Source organism: Azolla caroliniana, unplaced genomic scaffold (genome assembly GCF_043228905.1).
Source record: "Azolla caroliniana isolate FFs.n. ecotype wild unplaced genomic scaffold, voAzoCaro1.0.p SCAF_18, whole genome shotgun sequence".
Taxonomy (NCBI): Eukaryota; Viridiplantae; Streptophyta; class Polypodiopsida; order Salviniales; family Salviniaceae; genus Azolla; species Azolla caroliniana.
Window position 1 is genome coordinate 14,369,190 of NW_028230453.1, and position 21,309 is coordinate 14,390,498.

The window sequence follows — 21,309 nt, forward strand, 5'->3', positions numbered from 1 at the left end:
ACGGTTCAAAACTAACATTCCTATTATCCTTGCATTATAAATGGGGTGTTGATATTGTGTTGGGTTAGGACAAATGGAATACCTGTTATTAACTTGAGAAGATCTTACCAACTAGGTTGAAGGACATGCCTTCGAACAAAAACAACCTTTCCAATATGTAAGTACTCACTACAATATATAATTTATAAAATAGGGTTGTGTTGGGCAAATGATTGCACATAGAGGTGAATTGGAAGCATACGAATCTTATTTGCATGGATGGGTATTAAACTACCTATAATAACAACACACATCCCAAAAGCTAATGGTAAAGTAGAATGACAAGATTTGTTGACCATAAAAGCTTTAATTAAAGTATGTGACGAGAAACCAAGTGATTGACCTCAATTATTACCTTTTGCATTATGGATTGATAAAATTACTCGAGTTTTGTTATAGAAATCAAGTTAGCTTGATTGATTTATAGTCAAAAGCCAATCATCCTAACAAAGTAATATATTTTGGCATCGATAAATTTACTTTGACATGAGGCAATTAATAGGTGAACACTTATTACACTTGCTAGAGAGAAGGAACCACAATGTGAAAATTACCATCCAAGTTTCCAACAACCTCAAGAAGTTTGGCTTAGAAATAAGGAAAGGTTTCATAGGTTCCACTATCTTCAACCTAAGCCTATTCTAGGAGGACTTTGTGTATTAGTGTTTGACTATAGTCTCAACAACCAATGTAACACGGTTAAAAAGTTTTCAAGAAGATGTTTGGTTGTCGTATCATGAAATGCACAAATGGTAGTGTTGTTATGACATATTAATGATAGATGGATATCAATTGCAATGAAAAGGGTAAAGTTATTCAAACAAAGAAGTAGTTCACGTGTAGAACAAATAGAAGCAAATAATAATTAAGCATATGAACCATGCCTTAATTTTTCGCCACAAATTGAAGGATATGTAGGTTTGGTGGGGGTAGATGTTATGAAGTTGAGAGTTTATTATGTGAAAAAATATAATATAATATACTAGACATACATATGTATTGGGTTTTGTAAATGATAAAAATTATGTGCCTATCTTAATATAATACCTATACATTAATCATTGCAAGTAAATTCATGAATAATTTAACCGGTTTCGATTAAATTACCTAATGTATGTTCACTCATAGTATTATTTACCTAATCCGATCAAGGTACAACCAGATTGGCACATATGTACTCATGAAAACACATGGCTACGTAAGGTCGGGTGGGACCCTTTGCAATGGACATGGTATGATCCTTATGCGGGGCAAGGAAGCAAACCCATCCATTTCTTTCAATTCACAACTAGATTGGCTCTCCATATTCTAGCTGCTCAAACCGTTCGGGAGCCAGCTGCTGCAAAGGTCAGGCACACATATCATGTTCCTCACACAATTATCACCAAGTTTTGGCAGAAAATCTGGAAACAATAACATGCGAGGCGAATCACCACTTTCCAATGACTATTAATACATAGGTCACTACCGGTTGGTGCATGGCAATGTGGGAACCTTAGCTCTCCTAATTGTGTAGCGTGCCCAAATGCAGTATAATCAATCTGACACGCTCTATGGGACTGCCCAAAGTCCCATCAAATATGCGGGGGTTGACCTCTTATTGCAATTATGCCAAGTGCAAGGCTTAATCAAGTGGGGAAATGTACATTGGCTATCATGGCAAAGCCCCAATTGACAGATGCGAGCATCAAGAGGAGGGGATGACTTTGGTGATAAAAGCACAAGAGGTTTTTTTCTCCACCATCGACAATGTCCACTCAACTCCTATCAATGCCAAATCTCAAGTTGTGTTGGAATTGGTCAGCCCAATAACTCTTTGGATTCTATGGGAACAACGGTGTAGACAAGTCTTCTCCAACCAAACCGCGCAACCAATAATGCTAATGCAAGAGATATGGAGTGAAGTTGTAGCCAATATGATGGCCTCAAGGGCGACTATGATGGAGTTGAAAGACAACAACTATCCTTCATCCAACAATGGTCGCCCTCCCCCTTTATTGAGTCGGTGGGCATCCATATAAGATGGACCTATTGCGTCCCTACATGGATTTGTATATAATAATCTCATATGTAAAAAATTTATAACTAATGGAACGAGTTTTTTTGGAAAAAATTATATATATATATATATATATATACACACACACACATTAATTACCTAATATGTTTCAATGTTTTACTATGATTGTTTGAGTATTTCTAAATGCATATTAGATCACTAGAACTTATAAATAATACGATGATAAGATAATATAGGTATGTTATGACCTTAACAAGAACATGAACATAAAATGTTTCATGATATGAAAGCTAGATGTTGATCAAATATGATAGATTAAGGGCGTATAGCACCAAAAGGTTCTAACCCAATGGGCATGATCATTGTTCATGGTAGATGTGTGTGTATCTAAAAAGATTCAAGCTCTTTGTATGTTCCATTCAAAAAATGAATCGTTTTATGTCAATGAGGGGTTGGTTACTTAATTATGTTTTGCATGCATGGAATGGAAGAATATACAAGGTGACATGCAAGCATTAGTTTAAGAGTATAAATAAACCATATGGCCATTAATGTGGTGATGGATATTGTATATTTTTTGAGTGAAATAGGTGTTATTTTCTCATTTATCTCGAGATTTTGTTGATCAGTTCTCTTTCACATATTGACTTGATTGCCAACTTACTGTAATGGAATAGAGACTTGATGCATGTTCCTATCTCGGCATGCAACACTATCAACATTAAACTTTTTGATGGTGTCTATGTTCGCCTTATTTTTCATGTTAGCTACATGACTGAACTTATCGGATCAAATGACAACAAAATATCTTGTAACTCATAAGGATTTATCTTGTCAACCTCATTCACAAAAAAATCTTGATATTCAAACCAATATTTTAGGAAGTAAAGAATTCAGAGAATTCAAAATTAAATAGTTAGATCGAGTTATGTGATGCCACTTCAAAATTCTCAAATCTATCTTCCCTAATTTTGATTTGTCAGTACAATCTTGAAATGTTATTGGAAACATGGAGTGTGATATAGGCATAACCTTAAGAAACAATTATATAGGCCCTAATGACTCATGACATGTGGGAACACATGATGAACATGGAGCTTAAGAAGTTCAGCTATATAATAGGGACTAGATACATACTAGATACATACGCTATTACACCACCTTGCTACACTATTGAGGCTCTATTAGTGAGAGAAACCTTTATTCTTTTGGATCCATTCATCTCAACCTCCAAGCAAGTATAGCTTAACGTAATAATTGGTGGTATGAGATGCTGATGATATTTTATCTTTGTCTATTGTCTATTGCTTCAAGGTAAACGTGTGGTTAAAAGAAGAATTCAAACATTCTTTTTTAATCTTGATGTTTTTTTACTATCGTTGCTATTTGATTCATAATAGAAGCCACACATATAGATGATACAATTGCCTTTGTGATTGTGTCTTGATTTTGGTATCCATTGGAAGCCCATGCAATCAACTTTTTGTGTGTGTGTTTTTGACTATGTTGGTTGGTTGTAAGGGTGTTGTAGACAACGGTAGACAAACATGGTCAATTGTTGGGGTCACATTCAAGCTAGGATGCCATACATCGAGGAGAGAGTAGGGACAATAAATCATTGAAACAACAATTAGTTTTGAAACCTATTTGGAGCAATTACTTCATTTGGTTTGGCAACAACTCTATCTCTACTATAGGATGGGTTGCAATGAACTTGGCTTGGGAATGACTCGTGAGTGGGCATCAACAATTCATAAAGTTCAATTAGTCTTTACTATTCCCCCTCTCTTTGGGTGGTCGTGATCAAGAGACTATCAGGTACCCCATTGCATCGTTGACCAGCATTGAGTTAAGTTTGAGGAAAGGGAGGCATCTTTTCACAAACACTTATTGTAATGCATGTAAATTCCTTAGTATAAGGTAAGTAGTCGTTGAAACATTCAACACATAATCAATGGTTTCCGCTCTTAGGCTCCCTGAAGTGTACATCATAGATAACAAGAGGGAGGGTGCTCCACATAGTCTAGATAGTAAGCTACAATAAAACATGTAAGTATATTCCTCTTCCTCTTGGAAGTATAAGTCAAGATGATGTTCATATAGCTAAGGAGAATGTAGGGAAGACGATGGCTCTATCGTCTTGCATGTATGTACGTTTATCCTTGATACGTCCTAAGTGGCTCGTGAACTCGGTTTCGAGTACAATCTATTCCAATATTTTAGCCTATCAAAAGCTAATTTCACCATTACTAAAAATGGCCCCCCTTCCTTTCCCTTATATTACATGTATGTAGAGCTTCTAATTTTAGTCACTTACGTTAATCTTGTGTATATGTATAGCCTAGACGTGGGTAGGTTCTATTGGCCCACATGGTGTGAAACCGGACAATAGGCACCGCACCGCACCCTAACCCTAACCCTAACCCTAACCCTACCCTCCCCCGGGAAGTATAAGCTCCTCCGTCTCCTCCAGGAATTAGGGTTAGTGCCTGTGTTTTTCTCTGTGGGGACCGACATCTCCTTCGATCGATCCTTCCCTCGCCTTTGTCTGCAGAGACAAAGAAAGAAAGAAAGAAGGTCCTTTTCGCTCTTTTCCCACCGCCCTCATGGAACCCAGCAAGAAGAGGAAGTTGGAGGCTGCTGCTGAAGCAGCCCGTGCCAAATCAGTGAAGAAAGAAGAGGAGCGCGTAGAAGAAGATGAAGAAGAAGAAGAAGAGGAAAACGAAGAAGAAGAGGATGCTGAAGAAGAGGAGGATGATCAGGAAGAAGAAGAAGAAGAAGAACAGAAGAACGACGATGGGGACGGAGAAGTATCTGCAGAGGAAGTTAGAGCTTTGATCGAGCCATTCTCGAAAGAACAGATCTTAGATCTGCTTCACGAAGCAGCGATGTCTGATTCTAGGGTTTTGTCAAAGATAAAGAAGCTTGCTGACAAGGATACAGCACACAGGAAGCTTTTCATTAGAGGATTAGGTTGGGAGATGACACCCGAAACCCTTAAATCGGTTTTCGCACAGTATGGAAACATTGAAGAATGCTCCGTGATCAAGGACAAGAACACAGGTAAGAGCAAAGGCTATGGTTTTGTCACGTTTTCCGACATGTTTGCAGCTCGGAGAGCTTTAAAAGAACCTAGCAAAGTCATAGAAGGAAGAGTAACCGTATCGCAATTAGCATCAGTTGGGCCTACTACTCCATCTACGGGTGGAGGAGGAAGTGATCATATAGGAAGGAAAATCTATGTCGGAAATGTTCCGCAAGATGTGAATGCAGAGAAGATATTATCAATTTTCTCTCAGTTTGGTGAAATTGAAGAGGGACCCATCGGATTCGATAAGTCGGGGAAATCAAAAGGATATGCTCTCATCATATACAAGTCAGCGGCATCAGCCAAAAAAGCTCTGAAAGAGCCGGCCAAATACATAAATGGGCATCAAGTTACTTGTAAAATGGCCACTTCAGATGGGGGACATCATCAAAATAGAGGGGAAAGAGGTGGTGGCGGTGGTGGTTCGAAGGTTGACATAAGCAACGACTATTCTTTATCTCAAGGGGGTGGCATCGTTGGGGCTAATCCGAATTTGCCCTATTCACCTTTCTCAGGTTTGCTCCCTTTGAATCATGGACTTTTGGGTGGACAACACTCTCTCAACCCGGCCATTACTGCACAAGGATTACTAGCCTTGAATGCTAATAGTGGTTTAACTGGCCTTAGCCCATCACTTCATCAAGCATCATTAGCTCACCAATTGGCACTCGGATCTACATTGAACCCTTCCTTAAGCCAATCTCTGAATCCATCCATGAACCAATCTTTGAACTCGTCCCTAAATGGTTCTTTGGCTTCGGGTGTTTCCTCGCAAGGTCCCAATTCTTCTTTGTCTTCATATGGTCTTCATGGTCTGGGAGTATATGGATCTCAAGTGGGTGGAGGTCTTGGTGGGGCAGGTGGTTCCTCTCTCTACGGTGGGTCCGTGAATCCATTGCCCTCTCAGAGTGGTCTTTTGCATGGTGGCACTGCTCAAAGTGGATATCCATCGTCCCATCTCAGTCAAGGTCAGGGTCCAAGTCAAGGCCAAGGTCACTCTGGAGGTGGTCGGTCTCAATCCCTCTCAGGCTATTATGGCAACTGAGTAAGTCTTGCTCTTTCTTTTGCTTTTTGTTCTAGCTTTTGATGATGTTATGGTTCCCAGTACACCATTACGCGTTTATTTTTCTATTGCATTCGTCGTAGTGTCTTTCAAGCCCTAAATTCCATTTTTATGTCTGTATTAAGACTCTGCATTCCTCTGATTGCATTTCATTTATAAGTGTTTATTTACACCCCCTACAGTTTACCTTTTTATGATTATATTTTGGATTTTAGAGTTTTATATACGATATTATCACTTTTACTTGTTTTTCGCAGATTATTTTTAGGAGAGTTAATATAACCCCCTTCAGGTTTTAAAGGAGACGTAAGCCCTATTATCTAACTGATTTGGTCTTGATACTGACAACTGCCCAGTTTGCTTATTTATGCTGGACTATACCATTGATGTTTATTTTGAGAAGATTCTGTGTTTTGCTTCATCCTGTGCATTTTTCCAGCCTTCTCTGGCTTCAGAAGACCACTTCCCTGACTACACTGAATGTTTGGATTTGCAGTTGAGATGCACAACCTTATTTATTTCTGGCTGCTGAAAAGCCTTCTTAAATGGATTCGACTTTCATCTATTGGCAGTACTCGATCTTATTTGTCCATTATCTTCAGAGAGTGAAGTTTCTTTATGAAATGCTGCCTTGTTTTCCTTTTTAATTGCAAAAAAATTGTTGTCGCAGCTCACCCAGGGCTTTGTTGCTTCACAATTGACTTGCGGATTCCTCCTTTTGAACATTTGCTAAGCTTCATTTTAACTTGATATTTGATGCTGGAAAGCTGTTGAGAATTGTTAAGGTTTACGTAATTTTGATCCTTTGAAGCCCTTGTTTTATTTATTGTATCAATTTGTTCTCAACTTCCTTTGTCTGTTCCGGTATGTTTTCACTTTGGATTTTGTCATGATTTGACATTTTGTTTTTAGTATGTTATTTCCAAGTCATTTCTGTTCTGAGTCTTTGTGACCTTTCGAGTAAGATAATTGTGTCATTCTCCCCCTTCTGAAGATTGCACTTTCATTCAAGGATTGCTGTAAGGTTCAGGGTAGATTCATGATGGTCTTTTATGGTGGATACTCTTTATCTGTGATTTTTGATTGTATAGAGGCATTCTGTAAGTTTGTTAACTCCTTAAAAAACTGAATGTACCGAAATGGTAGAACAGCACTGAGCCTGTGTGTTTGGCTGCTGATAAGAAAATCTGGTGACTCTTGCTCACCATTCAATTCCATAGGTTAGCTCTGCAGAAAATGCAGGGATATTAGACTCACTCTCACACCGCAAGATCACTTAGAAGGCTTAAGAAAAAATTAGTAGATTAGGAAAAACGAGCTTATGATTACAAAGATGTAGAATGGTTTATATATATCTACAGGTAGCTGGAATTCCAACAGTCACTTAATTAGGTTCACACTATTCTAACCATGTTCACACCCAACAGTTACTTAACGAGCTCCATGCTATTCCAACTATGGTCACACCAAAGCTTTCATAGGATACACATCAAGTGTAACAAGTTTCATTAATGAACAGTATCAAGATCAACATATGTACTGCATTTTGTATGGGTGATATATTAGCTGGCTAATTTTGTGCTATTATTTCCTTCATTGAGAGGTTGTGAAGGGTTTATATATTATAGGTGGTATTTGGGTGAATCATGTCAGACAAAACCAACAGAAAGGCTATCAGCCTTTACAGTTGTAGGAAAAAGGTCTGCAAAATGATTGGTGGGAAATGTGGAATACATAACATCAGGAGATTGTTATGAAAAAATTTACATCATTGTATGCTGCGCATACAATTTCTGAATCATCGATTCGTTCCAATAAGAAGATTAATTTATTAAGGTTACTTGGCCAATCTTTTCACTTGAGCTATATACATACAATGGCCAAGGGACCAGTTTTACTTAATTCAGACATTTTATAGTGACAACATTTTTCGTAAAGAATTGGCAAGAAAGAGGTTTTCCTTGCACAATTCTGTAAATTATATCTCAGTGTTAAGAGTGTGGATTACTTTTCTACCAGAGGCTTATGTACGTGTCTTTTGTACCTACTTTGAAGGGCATTGGGTGAGGAATATATATTCTCCTCATTATATTGAGGGAGAAACTTACTGAGATGTGATTAGGATGACCCCAACACTGACACATTAAGTAAGGTTTGAGGAATCAATCTCTGTCTCCAATATCAAATTCTCTAAATATGGTGTTATTATGGAAAGCTATGATAACTTCCATCTGCTCTTAAATCTTTTGGCGACCTTTCAACATATCTCTAATATTAAAGGTAAGAGGTTCTCAATATAATCAGAGATGTATAGTATATTATTCCCATGATCCAAATCCAGCAGTAAACCTTTCAAGTCAAGGTTTGTGATGCAAAGAATATGCATTATGAAACAGAACGGCCTTTCAATATTCATCTATTGTGATTGTTTGGAGTTAACTCCATGTCAAAGATCCAGTGGTTGTTGCCAAGGGTTTCCCAAAGTTTTCAAAATTATAGGGTTCTATTAACCTTACAACTTCACTACGCATTAGTTAGTGTTTCGTAGGTTCTCTCACGAGTTCACATTGGTGTTAAGGTATGGCACCTAGATTCTAGAGATAATGGCAGAAAAATAATTGCAATGATGGGCATGACAACCCAAAAGATCCTGTAAGAGAACAAGGGCTTCAACTTGCTGGCACAAAAGAGAGCCAATAACAATACGAACTGCCTGAATGTTATATTTGGAAGATGGGGGGAATTTGTTGCAAAGATTGGCAATAACACCAAAGCATTGGAATATGTTATTCAAACTGAGTGAAGATGGAGCAAAAGAGAATCAATAATGTCAGTGTATCTGTTATATTTCGGAAGTTCTGCAGCCCCAAATTAATAAATATTTGTCCTCAATTTCCCTTTGTCAACTTTTTATATGCAAGTTATGTTGATGAAGTATTCTTTAATTGCGTATGAGATCAAGATATTTTATGCTTATAGGATTATTGTTGACTATTCATGGGCATCAGAATGTATTGAATCTATGAAGTATCATTACCATTTTAACTTTTGATAGACTTTACATTGAGTGTATAGACTGAAGCTGTCAAGTTTTCGTTATAATGCTTCTACTACCGCTTGAAGTAAAACATGTTGATTGTTTTAGTCTGCACTTTGGGTTGTAGCCTGTGAATTTAGGAAGGCACATTGTCAAACATGAATTTAATCCATGATCTATTCAGCCCTGTGTTTGTGAGTTCTAATAATACTTGTTCTCCCCATTGATGCTCGTTTAATATGTAGTTCTATTTCCACTGGATTCAGTTGCAACTACTGCATTTACAAAACATGTTACGTAACCTTTATATATGGGATTGTTATCAAGTAACAAATTGTAATGTGTGAAATATGAGTTAAATAAATGCAGTTGCAATGACTGCATTTTTAAAACATAATCTTTATATCTGGGATTGATATCAATCAACAGATTATGTGCAAAATGTGAGTTAAATTGCACTTTGATCCAATGCACTTTGATTCAATTTATCAATACTGTGACCCACAGATCGTCTGTTATATTGAAGTGCACACATGCATCCATGTATATGTACGTACGTGCACACATGCATCTGTTATATTAGGGCACACATACACATATGCATGCATCACACATGTATATGTGCATGTGCATGTATACACATATATACATGTGAGTGTCATAGTAGTGAGCATGTAACATTAGAAAGATTTCCTATGTCAATATATGCTTGACATCATAGTGGGAGCATGAGGTCTTCTAATATCTTCCACTATAGTTCACAACACAGCTAAAAAGTACCCAGTAATCTTCTTGATTCTGTGTCAGTCAGTAACAGATGTTTTGGTGGCGTTGACATTATTTTTTAGCACGTTTAGAATTGTAAAGCTTATTAGTAAGCATTGGATATGCCTTCCACATCTTTATACCTTAGAGAGTAACCTGTTTGGAAGCTCAGATAATAAAATTACTATCATATTGAGTTACTTAGGATTACAGTTCAGGCATATCCATATGAAGAGACAGAATCAAGATCAAATATTGAACCCCACTTAAGGGCTGAGAGATGGGTCAAAATTTAGTATGAAGTTCCCTCCTATTGGTTGGGTTCCCTGACCTTATAGCATGTAAATCTTAACAAATATCTATTGTTTTACAAGTAATCCTATTTCAAATGGTGTGCACCAATGGGGAGAACAACCATCCAAAGTTGCAAGCATTTAGTCAAAGTTCAGGTGCCATTCATTTCACACTTGACAAACAAAAATAGGCCCTGGCGTTTTGCAGTTTTAATTAATCCTTGCCATCATGTTCAATACGATTTCTAAGTTTTTACTTGTGCCACATGATATTTCAGAATTATTTAATACTTGCCATGAGTATAAAGATTACCAAGAATTTACTTTGATTTACGTAAGGCTTCCTCATTGGTTTACGATCTTTTAGTTCCCTTAAAAATAATGTAGCTATGAACCTTTGCATAGTGCAAAAGTTGTGATGTGCTGAACCATGAACACAAGGTTTATGGGAGAATCAGAATCAAGGACCTTTTTCAAGGACCTCTCTAATGGTTATAGGTCTACCCAATTCAATTGATCTATGGGCGGCCACTCCAATCGCCATAGACATCAAGCCCTCATGCAAACTTACAGTTGGTGCATTCTCACCATGACTCCTCACTGTTGCTAAGAACTCCAAATGCTCGAGATAGCTAGATCCATGATGAAGCCCTTCATACCTAATAAGCACACAAAAATACAAAAGTTTAAATGTCAAATCCCCAAGCTTTGAATGGAGTTCATCTAGGTTACAAATATATATAGGGACAGAACAAATAACAGTGGGTACAGTGGGTAGGTTAAAGCAATAAAACTAAACTTTACTTAAGCTATATTTTTATTGCTTTAACAAGTTAAGGAACTAGAGACATTCCCTATGGTGAAATATCTTCATATGGTGAAATATCTTCCCTACAGGATATTAAGGACGAGATAAAAAAGGTTAAGGAAGAGGTTAAAAGGGATATGGAATTAGCAAAAATTGGGTGGGTTGATGTAGTAAAACGTAATATTAAAAAGGAATTAAAGGATGAAAATATTGTAACCTTGAGGAAAAACTGCGTCAAGCTCGATGCCTAAATGTACGAGTTCTAGGCTCAAGAAAGGGGCATCTCCCGACAAAGATGCACAAACATTAGGGAAAATGTTGGGGTACGAAGCCCTACCAATCACTAAAACTTGGAGGGTAGGACGTGACACCACTAGGAAAAGAGCTTTGGTCCTTCATTTAAGGACTCAGAGTCTAGAATCACATTTTTTAAAAAGAGACCAATTCTTCGAGGATTGGGCAAGGACTATCTACATTGATGAAGACCTGACCAAGATGCAAATTGAGCATCATAAAACTTGTATGTTGTGAGTCATACAAGTTTGTAAAGAGGGGCATCATGGTTTTTACCGAGATGGACGTGTGATAATAAATGATCGCGCCGCCAATTGATAGTGTGTGGCCCATGCGATAGACAATAAACTTAGGATGACTTTATGGAACTGTAACGGTGCACTTTGGACACACCCTGGCCGTCTAGAGGAGATTTTGAAGGTACCTGACATATTTTTTTTAGTAGAAACACATCAGAGTCCAAATCGAGGATTGTCAAGAGTTGATGGTTTTCGTTGGGCATCTGTCTTTAAACAAACCTCACGTTGACACACTACTAGAGGGTTTGGAGGGGTTGCGATACTATTTTGGAGAGAGATACATAATAGGATAGAAATACTAAAGACAGACCAAGAAGCCCATTTTATGTGAGTGAAAGTCCTCACTAACAAGGATCAGACGATATTTATCGCCGTTTATTACTTCCCCCCGAAAGGATCCCAATATAATATGGCTAGAGAGGCGAGTATAGTTGATGAAGGAACGCCACATGGGCCTTCTCCATACAAACCTTTATCGAATGACATAATCCGATATTCTTCTCAAGGGGAAGTCTTCCTTGTAGGAGATTTCAATGCGAGAACCCAACAATGCATAATATTTCAGATGGATAGAAACCTAGAAATGGTGAATGTCGACCCTTTAGGCTTAGACATAACACGTACATCAAAGGATCAAGGTGCGAACGCCACAAGCTTTGACCATCATTTGCTTGAACTTGGAAGCTGACACCAAATGATCATATATAATGGTTTAGCCAAGTGCCCGGGTTCAGAAGAGCTCACATGTTTCCCACATGGAGGAGGGGAAAGCACAGTTGATTACCTAATAGGACGCCCTAAAGCACCCACATGGTTAACTCCTTCCGGGTGGCCCCATGCCCCATTGGTGCAGACCATAACTTCCTATACTTTGAGCTAAAATGCGACACCTCCCAAGCCACCAACTCTAGTCAACCAAACCATCACACCATAATACATTTCACGCATGAGCGCGTTGACATCTACTCCCGACATGTTCAAGCCTATCTCTCCTCTTTTGATTCTTCCTTGCCTTTAGAGAACCTCATTACAAAACTCACACATCCTTCACTCAGCAACAATTAGTAGCTTCCCATACACAAAACACTCCAATCATAGTAGAATAGGGTCTATGCTACAGAACAAGTGGTATGATGAGGATTGTAGAGAGTTGTATAGACAACTTAAAGTGTCGCGACTTAGTGGTACTATTTCCTCAGTACATGCTCGCAAAGAGATGTGCAAGATGACACGTCGTAAAAGAAGAGCTTGGGAAACATATCAATATTGGGAACTCTACCATATGCTCATGAGGAGGGACTACGCCCTTTCATGGAAGAGACTACGAGAACCGCGACCATAAACACCCATCGAGGATCCCAATATTTGGCACACATATATCGAGAGACTCTACCATGTGCCGAACCAACCACCCATTCCAATGCCTTCCACACCTCGACCTACCATGGGGACACTTTTCATGACCTCTAGGGTCACGAAGGTCATAAAAAAATTACAACATAGGAAATCCATGGACCACACATTGTCAAGATTGTGAGCCGAGCACATCATATATGCTCAAGAGTGCCTAGCCCCCTTTCTCACTCTAATCTTCAACCGCGCCCTCGTTGAGGGTTTTCCACCACAATGGACCATGAACACATTGGCCCCTATACATAAAGGAGGGGACCCAATGGACCCAAATACATATAAGACCATTATGATAGGTCATACGCTCGCTAAACTATATGGTGCAGTAATGGAAGTGGAGCTCAATGATTATATTGAAACATTAAGTCTTCGAGCACCTGAGTAGGCTAGCTTTAGATGAGCCTTCTCCACTATTGACCATTCCTTCACAATTTGTGCTTAATTGACCAGATGAAGGCTCGTAAGAAGAAACTATATTGTTGCTTTTTGGACTTCCGCAAAGCCTTGACAGTTCCTAGGGAGAGGTGGTTTGATAGACTTAAGAGCTTGGAGATACCAAATGACATGATCTGGGCCATTTATGCCCTATATGAGCAAGTCTCTAGGTGCATAAGATGCCCAGGTGGCCTATCCGATTGTTTGACTAGCACCATTAGTGTAAAACAGGGTTGTCCCCTATCACCGACTCTTTTTGGGATCTACATTGATGAGATCACTGATTTTATTGCTCGTAAGGGAGGCAAGGGAGTAGCTATTGGGGATACGCAAGTTAGTCTCTTACTCTACGTAGACGACATTGTCTTGCTCTCGGAGTCGGAACACGACCTACAAAAGCATCTTAATGCCCTAGATGACTTTTGTACACAACGAGGATTGGTAGTGAATCTAGTGAAAACTAAATGTTAGGAATAAATGTTACCTAATCCTCTCTCATAAACTAGTTGAGGTAGTTGGATCATATATATACTTGGGAGTCACTTTTAGTGCTCGCTCAGATAAATTCTCGATGACCCAGGCATACTTTCAAGAGCCACGGACTAAGGGATGGCTCCTCGACTCATTAGTGACCCCTTCCCTCATGTATGCATCAGTAGTATGGGCTCTAGGTCTACCATCTTTCATGTGGACGCAATTAGAGAGACCTTTGGTGACGATGTTATCACGTCAACTCCAAAGCAAATCGACAGTACCACATGACATTATTAAAGCAAAGTTCAGTTTGCCCCCGATGTTAGTAGAAGCATTTTTTCAAGTGATAGTTTTTATTCATCGGATACATAGCCAACCACAAGATAAGATATCCTGTCGAGCCTTTGAGGCATCCCGATCCATACATGCGTCTGGAGACATAACCTACTTCCCCTTAAGTACAACCATGAGATTGACCAAACTCTAATCTCTCATGAAGACCGTAATAAAGTGATACGCCAAGAAATATGACAAATTTATACTCGATATAAATGGATCACCCCACAAGAGCCACTCCCATCTAAAATGTTGTACTATAAGGAACACTTCTTGCACTTCTCTAAGTTAGGTTTTATTACAGGACCAAGATATCTAGATACATTCTTATCAAATGCACTAAGGGTGGCCATTGGACAACTTAGGATATCATCTCACCAACTTGAGATTGAGAATGGTCGGGCTAATAGAGTCCCTAGAGGGGAAAGGCTATTTAGGTTATACCACACAAAGATAGAGGATGAGTATCACTTCACATGCAAGTGCCCAACTTATGCTTAGATACAAGCAGAATACCAAGACATACTAGGACCCTCTTCCACCCTCTCCAATTTATTAGATACCCCGTATGTAAAGAGACTAGGTAGGTATATCTTAGAGCTAAAACAAAATAGGGGGAATAAATTACAAAGTGTTAACCATAACCCTTTTACTATTCATCAACATGTAACTATTAGATATAATCAATGATCAGGCCCAAGTTCACAATGGATTTAGGAAAGAGAGAAATAGGTAATAGAATTGGCTAATCAAGTAAACTAGAATATTTTGTGGGCAAGTTACAATGTACTTAGTCTTGAAGTATGTGCCATTGACTTCAAGATAAGTACTATCTAACACTAGCCTGTATCTCGAGTGTTGGGTCATATTAAATGACAGAAAAGGAATATCTCCACTACTATCAACTAATATGCACATTTAATGTTACAATCAGACCAAACAAAGAATATAATCCACTCTCTTACACAATGGTGTATTGATCATCAGTTCCCACTAATTTTGTAGTGAGCTGGTCCAGATCCCATCTAAGCTCCAAGGTGTGAGCGTATGGGTGAACTACCATTGTGAACTACTCTCATATCTAATAAAAGTTTTGTTTTCATATATCAATCTTTGTGGTTGTAACTCTATATACCTATCTAATAGATTCTCAATATTTCTAACATGGTATTAGAGCTGAGAGGTTGATCTAGATTAGGTATATACGGGTAGTTGTTGTCTAGCAGCATAGAGAGAGAGAGAGAGAGAGAGAGAGAGAGAGAGAGAGAGAGAGAGAGAATCAATAGCCTTGTCCACGAATGTTGCAGCTGCTCCAGTGCGCATTTGTCCACCTCCATTGTCTGATGGAAAGCTCTAGGAACCAACTACACTTTATGGAGGTTCAAAATGTCTGCCATTTTGGACTCCTACGAGTTGCAGGAGACAATAATGGGACCCACAAGAGGAGACCTTGAGCCCATGGTGACCTTTGACCTTGCACACCCTACCACATCAATCCCTATAAATGTTGATCTACTTCGAGCTGGAAGAGAAGGAATGTTGATGCGATGTGTACCATAATCACTGGTGTATGTGACTCTATACTAACATTGGTGCAACATACAACCAAAGCACATGAAGCTTGGAGCATCTTGGCTAGCCAGTATGAAACCAAAAACTATAAAAGGATACAAAACCTCGAGAATCAGCTTTCTGTACAGAAGCTCGTTGATGGAGAGAAAGTAGAATCCTTTGTAAAAAGGATTAAGGATCTTCAAGATCAATTGGCAACTGTTGGAGTAGTTGTCTCTCCAACGGATATGGCTCGTCGATGCATTCAAGTACTTCCTTCCAAGTATGATGGCATTGTGACAACATTGAACACTCAGGTTGGACCCACTCCATTAAAATATGATGAACTAAGTGCAATACTGCTTGAAGAGGAGCTTCGGCTGAAGACAAGAGAAGGAAGGGAAGATTTGACATTTGTCTCTCGGACTAAGGGGCAAAGGGGCATCCAATTCAAACAATGCGAATAGGATACCAAAGAAGAAGAAGTTTAGTGGATCATGTTTCTACTGTGACAAGAAGGGTCACACAATCAAGGATTGTCGGAAGAAAATGGCGGATGAGAAGAATAGTTCTAGTAATACTTCTTGGAGAGAGCTCGAGTCCGCTAACAATGTCATAGATGAGGTTGAGTTATGGGTCGCAACTAAGGAAGTGTGTTCTTCAGTTGACACTCAAGTTGTCGACAACTCTTGGATTCTCGATAGTGGAGCATCTCGACATATGACCAGTAATCGTGACTTTCAACTCTTGGACACCTCTACAAGAGCCCATCAATGTAGTGGTCGAGAACAATGCTCAATGTGGTACCTTTTACATTGGGACCACATGCCACATCCACATCGAAACCCTTTGACCTCTCGCTTCTATTCAAGAGACTTGGATGGAAATGAAATTAGGCCTAGTATAACATCATTTTCATTGTGGAACATTTTTTTTATATAGAACATGTTTGTTATTTTACTAGACTTATTTAGCTTAAAACTCTATTTTTATCTTATTTTTATTTTTATTTTTACTTTCGATGAATGGGTAAAATATCCCATTTTTTGTTGTGAACCATTTGTCTCATGGGCCAATTTTGGCCTTAGAAGACATTAATATATCGTTCTTTCTTTCTTTCTTTAACGTACCAACTGTTATTTATTTTCTCTCTAATCCACAATTTAGTGGCGTTAACCTATCCATTGCTTTTTTATAACCATTTGAGAGCTTTCAATAGTGAGTTACATTTTAGCTTCTTTAACTACTATCTATTGCCATATTCGTACTCTCTATGGATCCATAGATTGGTAGGAGACACTTACTTTATCCTTTCATCATGGACTTCCAAAGTCTGAACTCCTCTCCTTCCTCCCTCTCGGCGTCCGATTCGCACAATGTTTTCTGGGACAAAAGCTTCTCCCTGACAAAACATGAGGCTCAATATAAAACACCTAGATTTCCTTGACACAAAGGAGAAGGCTATTTCAAAAAGTTTAAGTTGAACTCTAGAGACAAGATCATCAAAAAATGCCAATACCATGACCAATACAGAGTAAATTATAACAAACCTTGCCATTATCACAAACAACACATATCTCTTGCTCATTTTGACTACCCTCGGCAAACATGCAGAGGTCCAACATGCTCCTAATCCCGTTATCATAGTCCACTATGACATAGGCATTGTCGAGAATATCAGGAACCTATCAAAAAAAAAATCACTAGTGTTTTTTTGGTAATGGCATCCAATGCATGAGTTTCACACCATGATTGGAATGAATTAGTGAAGAAATACAATACGATACGACCTTGCCATCATAGCTTTCTTCGAGATGGTTTACATCTTGAGCACCAGATGCCATGACCTTTATGGGGATTGCACCAGTGATGAGATTCATCAAATCGAAGAAATGGCAACATTTCTCAACCAATGTGCCTCCAGTATTGATATTAAACCGGTTCCAATTGTGAACCTACAAACAGATATATAAAATGTGGACTGCAATTGGAGAAACTTGGTTAAAAGACTTGGTAGATCTCTAGCATAAGGAAGTTGTCTTGTTACCTTCACAAGAAATGGGAACCTATGCTCCCTTATTGCCACCATTTTAACCTTTCCTAGATCATTTGATTTCACTATGTTGATTAGTTTTGCCACTGGTGGCATATATCTATACTCCAAGCCAACTTGTATAAAAACCTCAGGCCTTAACTTGGCAGCTTCAATGACCTATAAAACAAAGTCATGAATGCCAAAACACTAGTATAGAAATGTTAGAAATAAGGCACGAACAGGTTGCAGCTTATACATACCCTGTAGCAATCTTCGATCTTAGTACATAGAGGCTTCTCTACAAGGATATGATGAGGGATTTTGTGGTCGAGTATGTCGAGGAGAATCTCGGCATGCGTGCAATTCGGTGTAGAGACTACTAGTACATCACATATGCCACTGTCTAACAGTGCCTTATGGTTAGAGAAAACCTGCACAAAAGAGAGCATGTAGCAAATGCTTAAATAAAAATCTCTTAATGCATCAAAATGCTTGATAATCCTTTGAATATATGCATCATCATCTTCATAGGAATATTTATATACTAAAGTTTAAATAAAACTCTTAGATGATGCACATTGATAGGGATATAAATAAGTAACCAAAAATTAAGACATATAATCAACTCCTAAATAGTTATGTTGGAAGTAGCCAGTGTGTACCTGATAAAAGATATATATTTAATGTTTGAGACATATTCCACCATGTGATCAGTGCGCATCTGTATCTAATGTTCACTACGTCGATCAATCTCACAATGATTAAGATACAGCATCCTACCTATATGAAGTGGTCATCAACCATGTAAAAGGGGCTGCAGGTATTCTGTTGCAAAATTAATATAAAACTTTTGTCCTTAATAACCCAGTGTCTTCATTTTTCTTGTAGATTTTATTGCATGTCTGTAGTAATATCAACATAGGCATGACATATCAAAGCAAAAGAAATTCTTTCATAATGCAACATATTGTTTGGTACCACTAAGGATGAGGATGACATTTATGTATGCCACATCTACATGTGGCATAATCATAACAAAGTTTGAATAATCTCTTTAATATGCAAAGAAATGTTCTTACAATCATGAAGCCATGAAGATGATGCGTATACAGTTTTATCTACACAGATATAATCATCAAAATGCAACACAATGCTTGATAAATCCTTAGGGAAAGGATGCATATAGAAGAATGACATACATCCTCAACATCTATGGATCTATTCAGGAGGCATAATGAGGATTACATGGAGATCTGGAGAAAGAGCCAAGGAAGCTTCTTGAGAAGGAATGTGCGGATCAGCTATGGCTACAACTTGTGCATCATCCAACACTCTGATGTTAAGAATATGTTCTCTTCCCATCATACCTGCTCCAATTATCCCATACTTAACAATCCCTGTCTTAAGCGTCATTGTTTTTTCGTTGTAGCTCCGCGAGAGGTTGAGAAAGAAGGAGGTCTGCTAATGAGAAGCAGACGGACTACCAAGCAAAGATGAGCAAATGAGAGAGGAGGCAGAAGAACGAATGGACGGAATGAATACTGACGACGACGACGGACGTGATGATCTGTTGAGAGAGAGAGAATCTGAGATAGTCTGAGACAAAGAAACAAAAGAGTCTGACAAGAGAGAAGAGTGCGGGGTGCGCATTTTGTCTCGGTTCGTTGCTTCTGTCTTCTGTATTTGCCACGTCGGCGGCCCCCGAGCCTCCACGTCATCCTTGCCGTTTTGCCACATCAGCAGCCTCGACCACGTCATCCCTGCATTTGCCACATCAGCAGCCTCGACGTTGCCCTAAACCCAAAACCTTAAACCCTAAATTGTAATGAGCTCACACACACACCCTAGTGGCAAGTTCTTACTCTACTAACACTTGCCTCTTCGGTTCAAAACCCAATTTCTTCATTTCACACAATATCTCTTAATTCATTGGATGCCAGTGGCCATTGTGGACTGTAGAAGGGACATTATACTACAAATGTTGCACCCAACTACAAAGTTACCATATTCTTCGCTGAACGGGGAAACCATACACATCTATACATGTTAGAGCCCATTCCATTCGAACCATTGCTTCCATGCGACTTCTAAGCTCACATGCATCGTGATATGAGACGAGGGCGTTGGGGCACATGTGATGAGAGTGGCCGACTATGCACACTTTGCCCTAAACAGGTTCGAGAGTCTCACACTTTCATACAAATTATGCTTTGTCTTTGATCATATTCGACCATTCTTTCCCATGCTAATCACGTCAAGGCACTTTTCCGTTTTCTCTTTCGTAACAACATCTGCATTGAGTGTCACACCATTTCAATAGCTTTCTTCAACCATAGTAACAAAGGATGATAATAAGACACCATAGAGACCATAATCGATTGAACCACCTTAAGACGTACATGAAAAGGCCAAACTTGAGACCTCCAATACATAAACTTATTCTCCAAATTTTTAGATACCTGCTCAATAAATTTTGCATGAGAAACTTCCACCCCAATTGGATATGATGTACTATCCTTCCTAGCCACCTTAACCCCAACACTACTTGTTTTATACATGAAATGAGGACATATTTATGTATATTAATCCTCAACCTTGAAGCACTTGAAAAGAAATTCCTAGTCATCTCTTGTCTTACTAATACTTTTGCAATTAGATGCCAAAAACATGATATGGTCATTTGCGTGAGCTTAAACAATACATGGTGTCATGATACCGTGACATAAAATACATGGTTGGTGAGGATTTAACCTGCAACCTCACGTCAACAAGATGTCATACTCAACCATTTTGATATAAGCATGTATTTATATAATATACTTGATTTAAAAATCTTTAGTCATATACCACTAGAAAGTTCTAGAGGGTTCTAGAATATTCTAATTTGCATGTACTTCAACTCACAGTATAAATACTTGTAACCTCCTTGGTTCCTTTCAAGGGATTCAACACCAATCATTGACCTATCAATCTAGTATTCTCATTTCATTCCATCTTGTCTCCTTCTTCATCTCTGTCTTCATGCTCTCCATAGCTTCCTAAGTTCATAGTCTCATCACTTGTAGCTTCTAGAGTTCCTAACCTCGTCACTTCCAGTTCCACGTTCATAGTCATATTGATCATAGCCTCATCATCCGTGTTGCGTCGTAGTCCGCAGTTGGTGTGTCCATGACACATGGCTTCCTTGATGGCAACCTCAGTCCACGTAATTCTTCTTCCATAGCCATATTGTTTAATTTAATAAGTCTATAAAATAGCATCTCACTCTCTCTCTCTTTCTTTCTCTATGTATATATATGTAGGTATATATGTACATGTATATAGATACCCCCCCAAAAGAAATGGGCCATCAACTCCATGTA

The 21,309-nt window shown here is 38.6% G+C and overlaps 2 protein-coding genes across 3 annotated transcripts; one reads left to right on the plus strand and one right to left on the minus strand.

Annotated features, from left to right (window-relative positions):
• Positions 1-4,628: 4,628 nt before the first annotated feature.
• Positions 4,629-9,155, plus strand: LOC147852459 (UBP1-associated protein 2B-like). 2 transcript variants are annotated; one of them, XM_087333936.1, is made up of 2 exons: positions 4,629-6,192; positions 8,789-9,155. In XM_087333936.1, the coding sequence occupies exon 1, from the start codon at positions 4,666-4,668 to the stop codon at positions 6,190-6,192; it is 1,527 nt and encodes a 508-aa protein (XP_087190062.1). In that variant the 5' UTR covers positions 4,629-4,665; the 3' UTR covers positions 8,789-9,155. The 2 variants fall into 2 exon arrangements, with proteins under 2 accessions (XP_087190062.1, XP_087190061.1); XM_087333935.1 differs by lacking the exon at positions 8,789-9,155 and adding an exon at positions 6,707-7,014 and having other exon boundaries at positions 4,631-6,192.
• Positions 9,156-10,608: 1,453 nt separating this feature from the next.
• LOC147852460 (Oxidoreductase family protein) lies at positions 10,609-19,386 on the minus strand. Its single transcript, XM_087334490.1, has 7 exons — positions 19,193-19,386; positions 18,208-18,378; positions 17,960-18,124; positions 17,703-17,867; positions 17,463-17,597; positions 17,217-17,314; positions 10,609-10,964 (listed from the first exon to the last, which is right to left on the minus strand). The coding sequence occupies exons 1-7, from the start codon at positions 19,358-19,360 to the stop codon at positions 10,766-10,768; spliced, it is 1,101 nt and encodes a 366-aa protein (XP_087190616.1). The 5' UTR covers positions 19,361-19,386; the 3' UTR covers positions 10,609-10,765.
• Positions 19,387-21,309: the final 1,923 nt, after the last annotated feature.

Coding starts and splice junctions, on each gene's coding strand:
- LOC147852459 (XM_087333936.1), top strand. CDS start 4,666: ATGGAACCCAGCAAGAAGAGGAAGTTGGAGGCTGCTGCTGAAGCAGCC.
- LOC147852460 (XM_087334490.1), bottom strand. CDS start 19,360: ATGACGCTTAAGACAGGGATTGTTAAGTATGGGATAATTGGAGCAGGT. Junction 17,868..17,959: donor GGTTCCCATTTCTTGTGAAG/GTAACAAGACAA, acceptor ATCTGTTTGTAG/GTTCACAATTGGAACCGGTT. Junction 17,315..17,462: donor TTGTTTGTGATAATGGCAAG/GTTTGTTATAAT, acceptor ATGTTTTGTCAG/GGAGAAGCTTTTGTCCCAGA.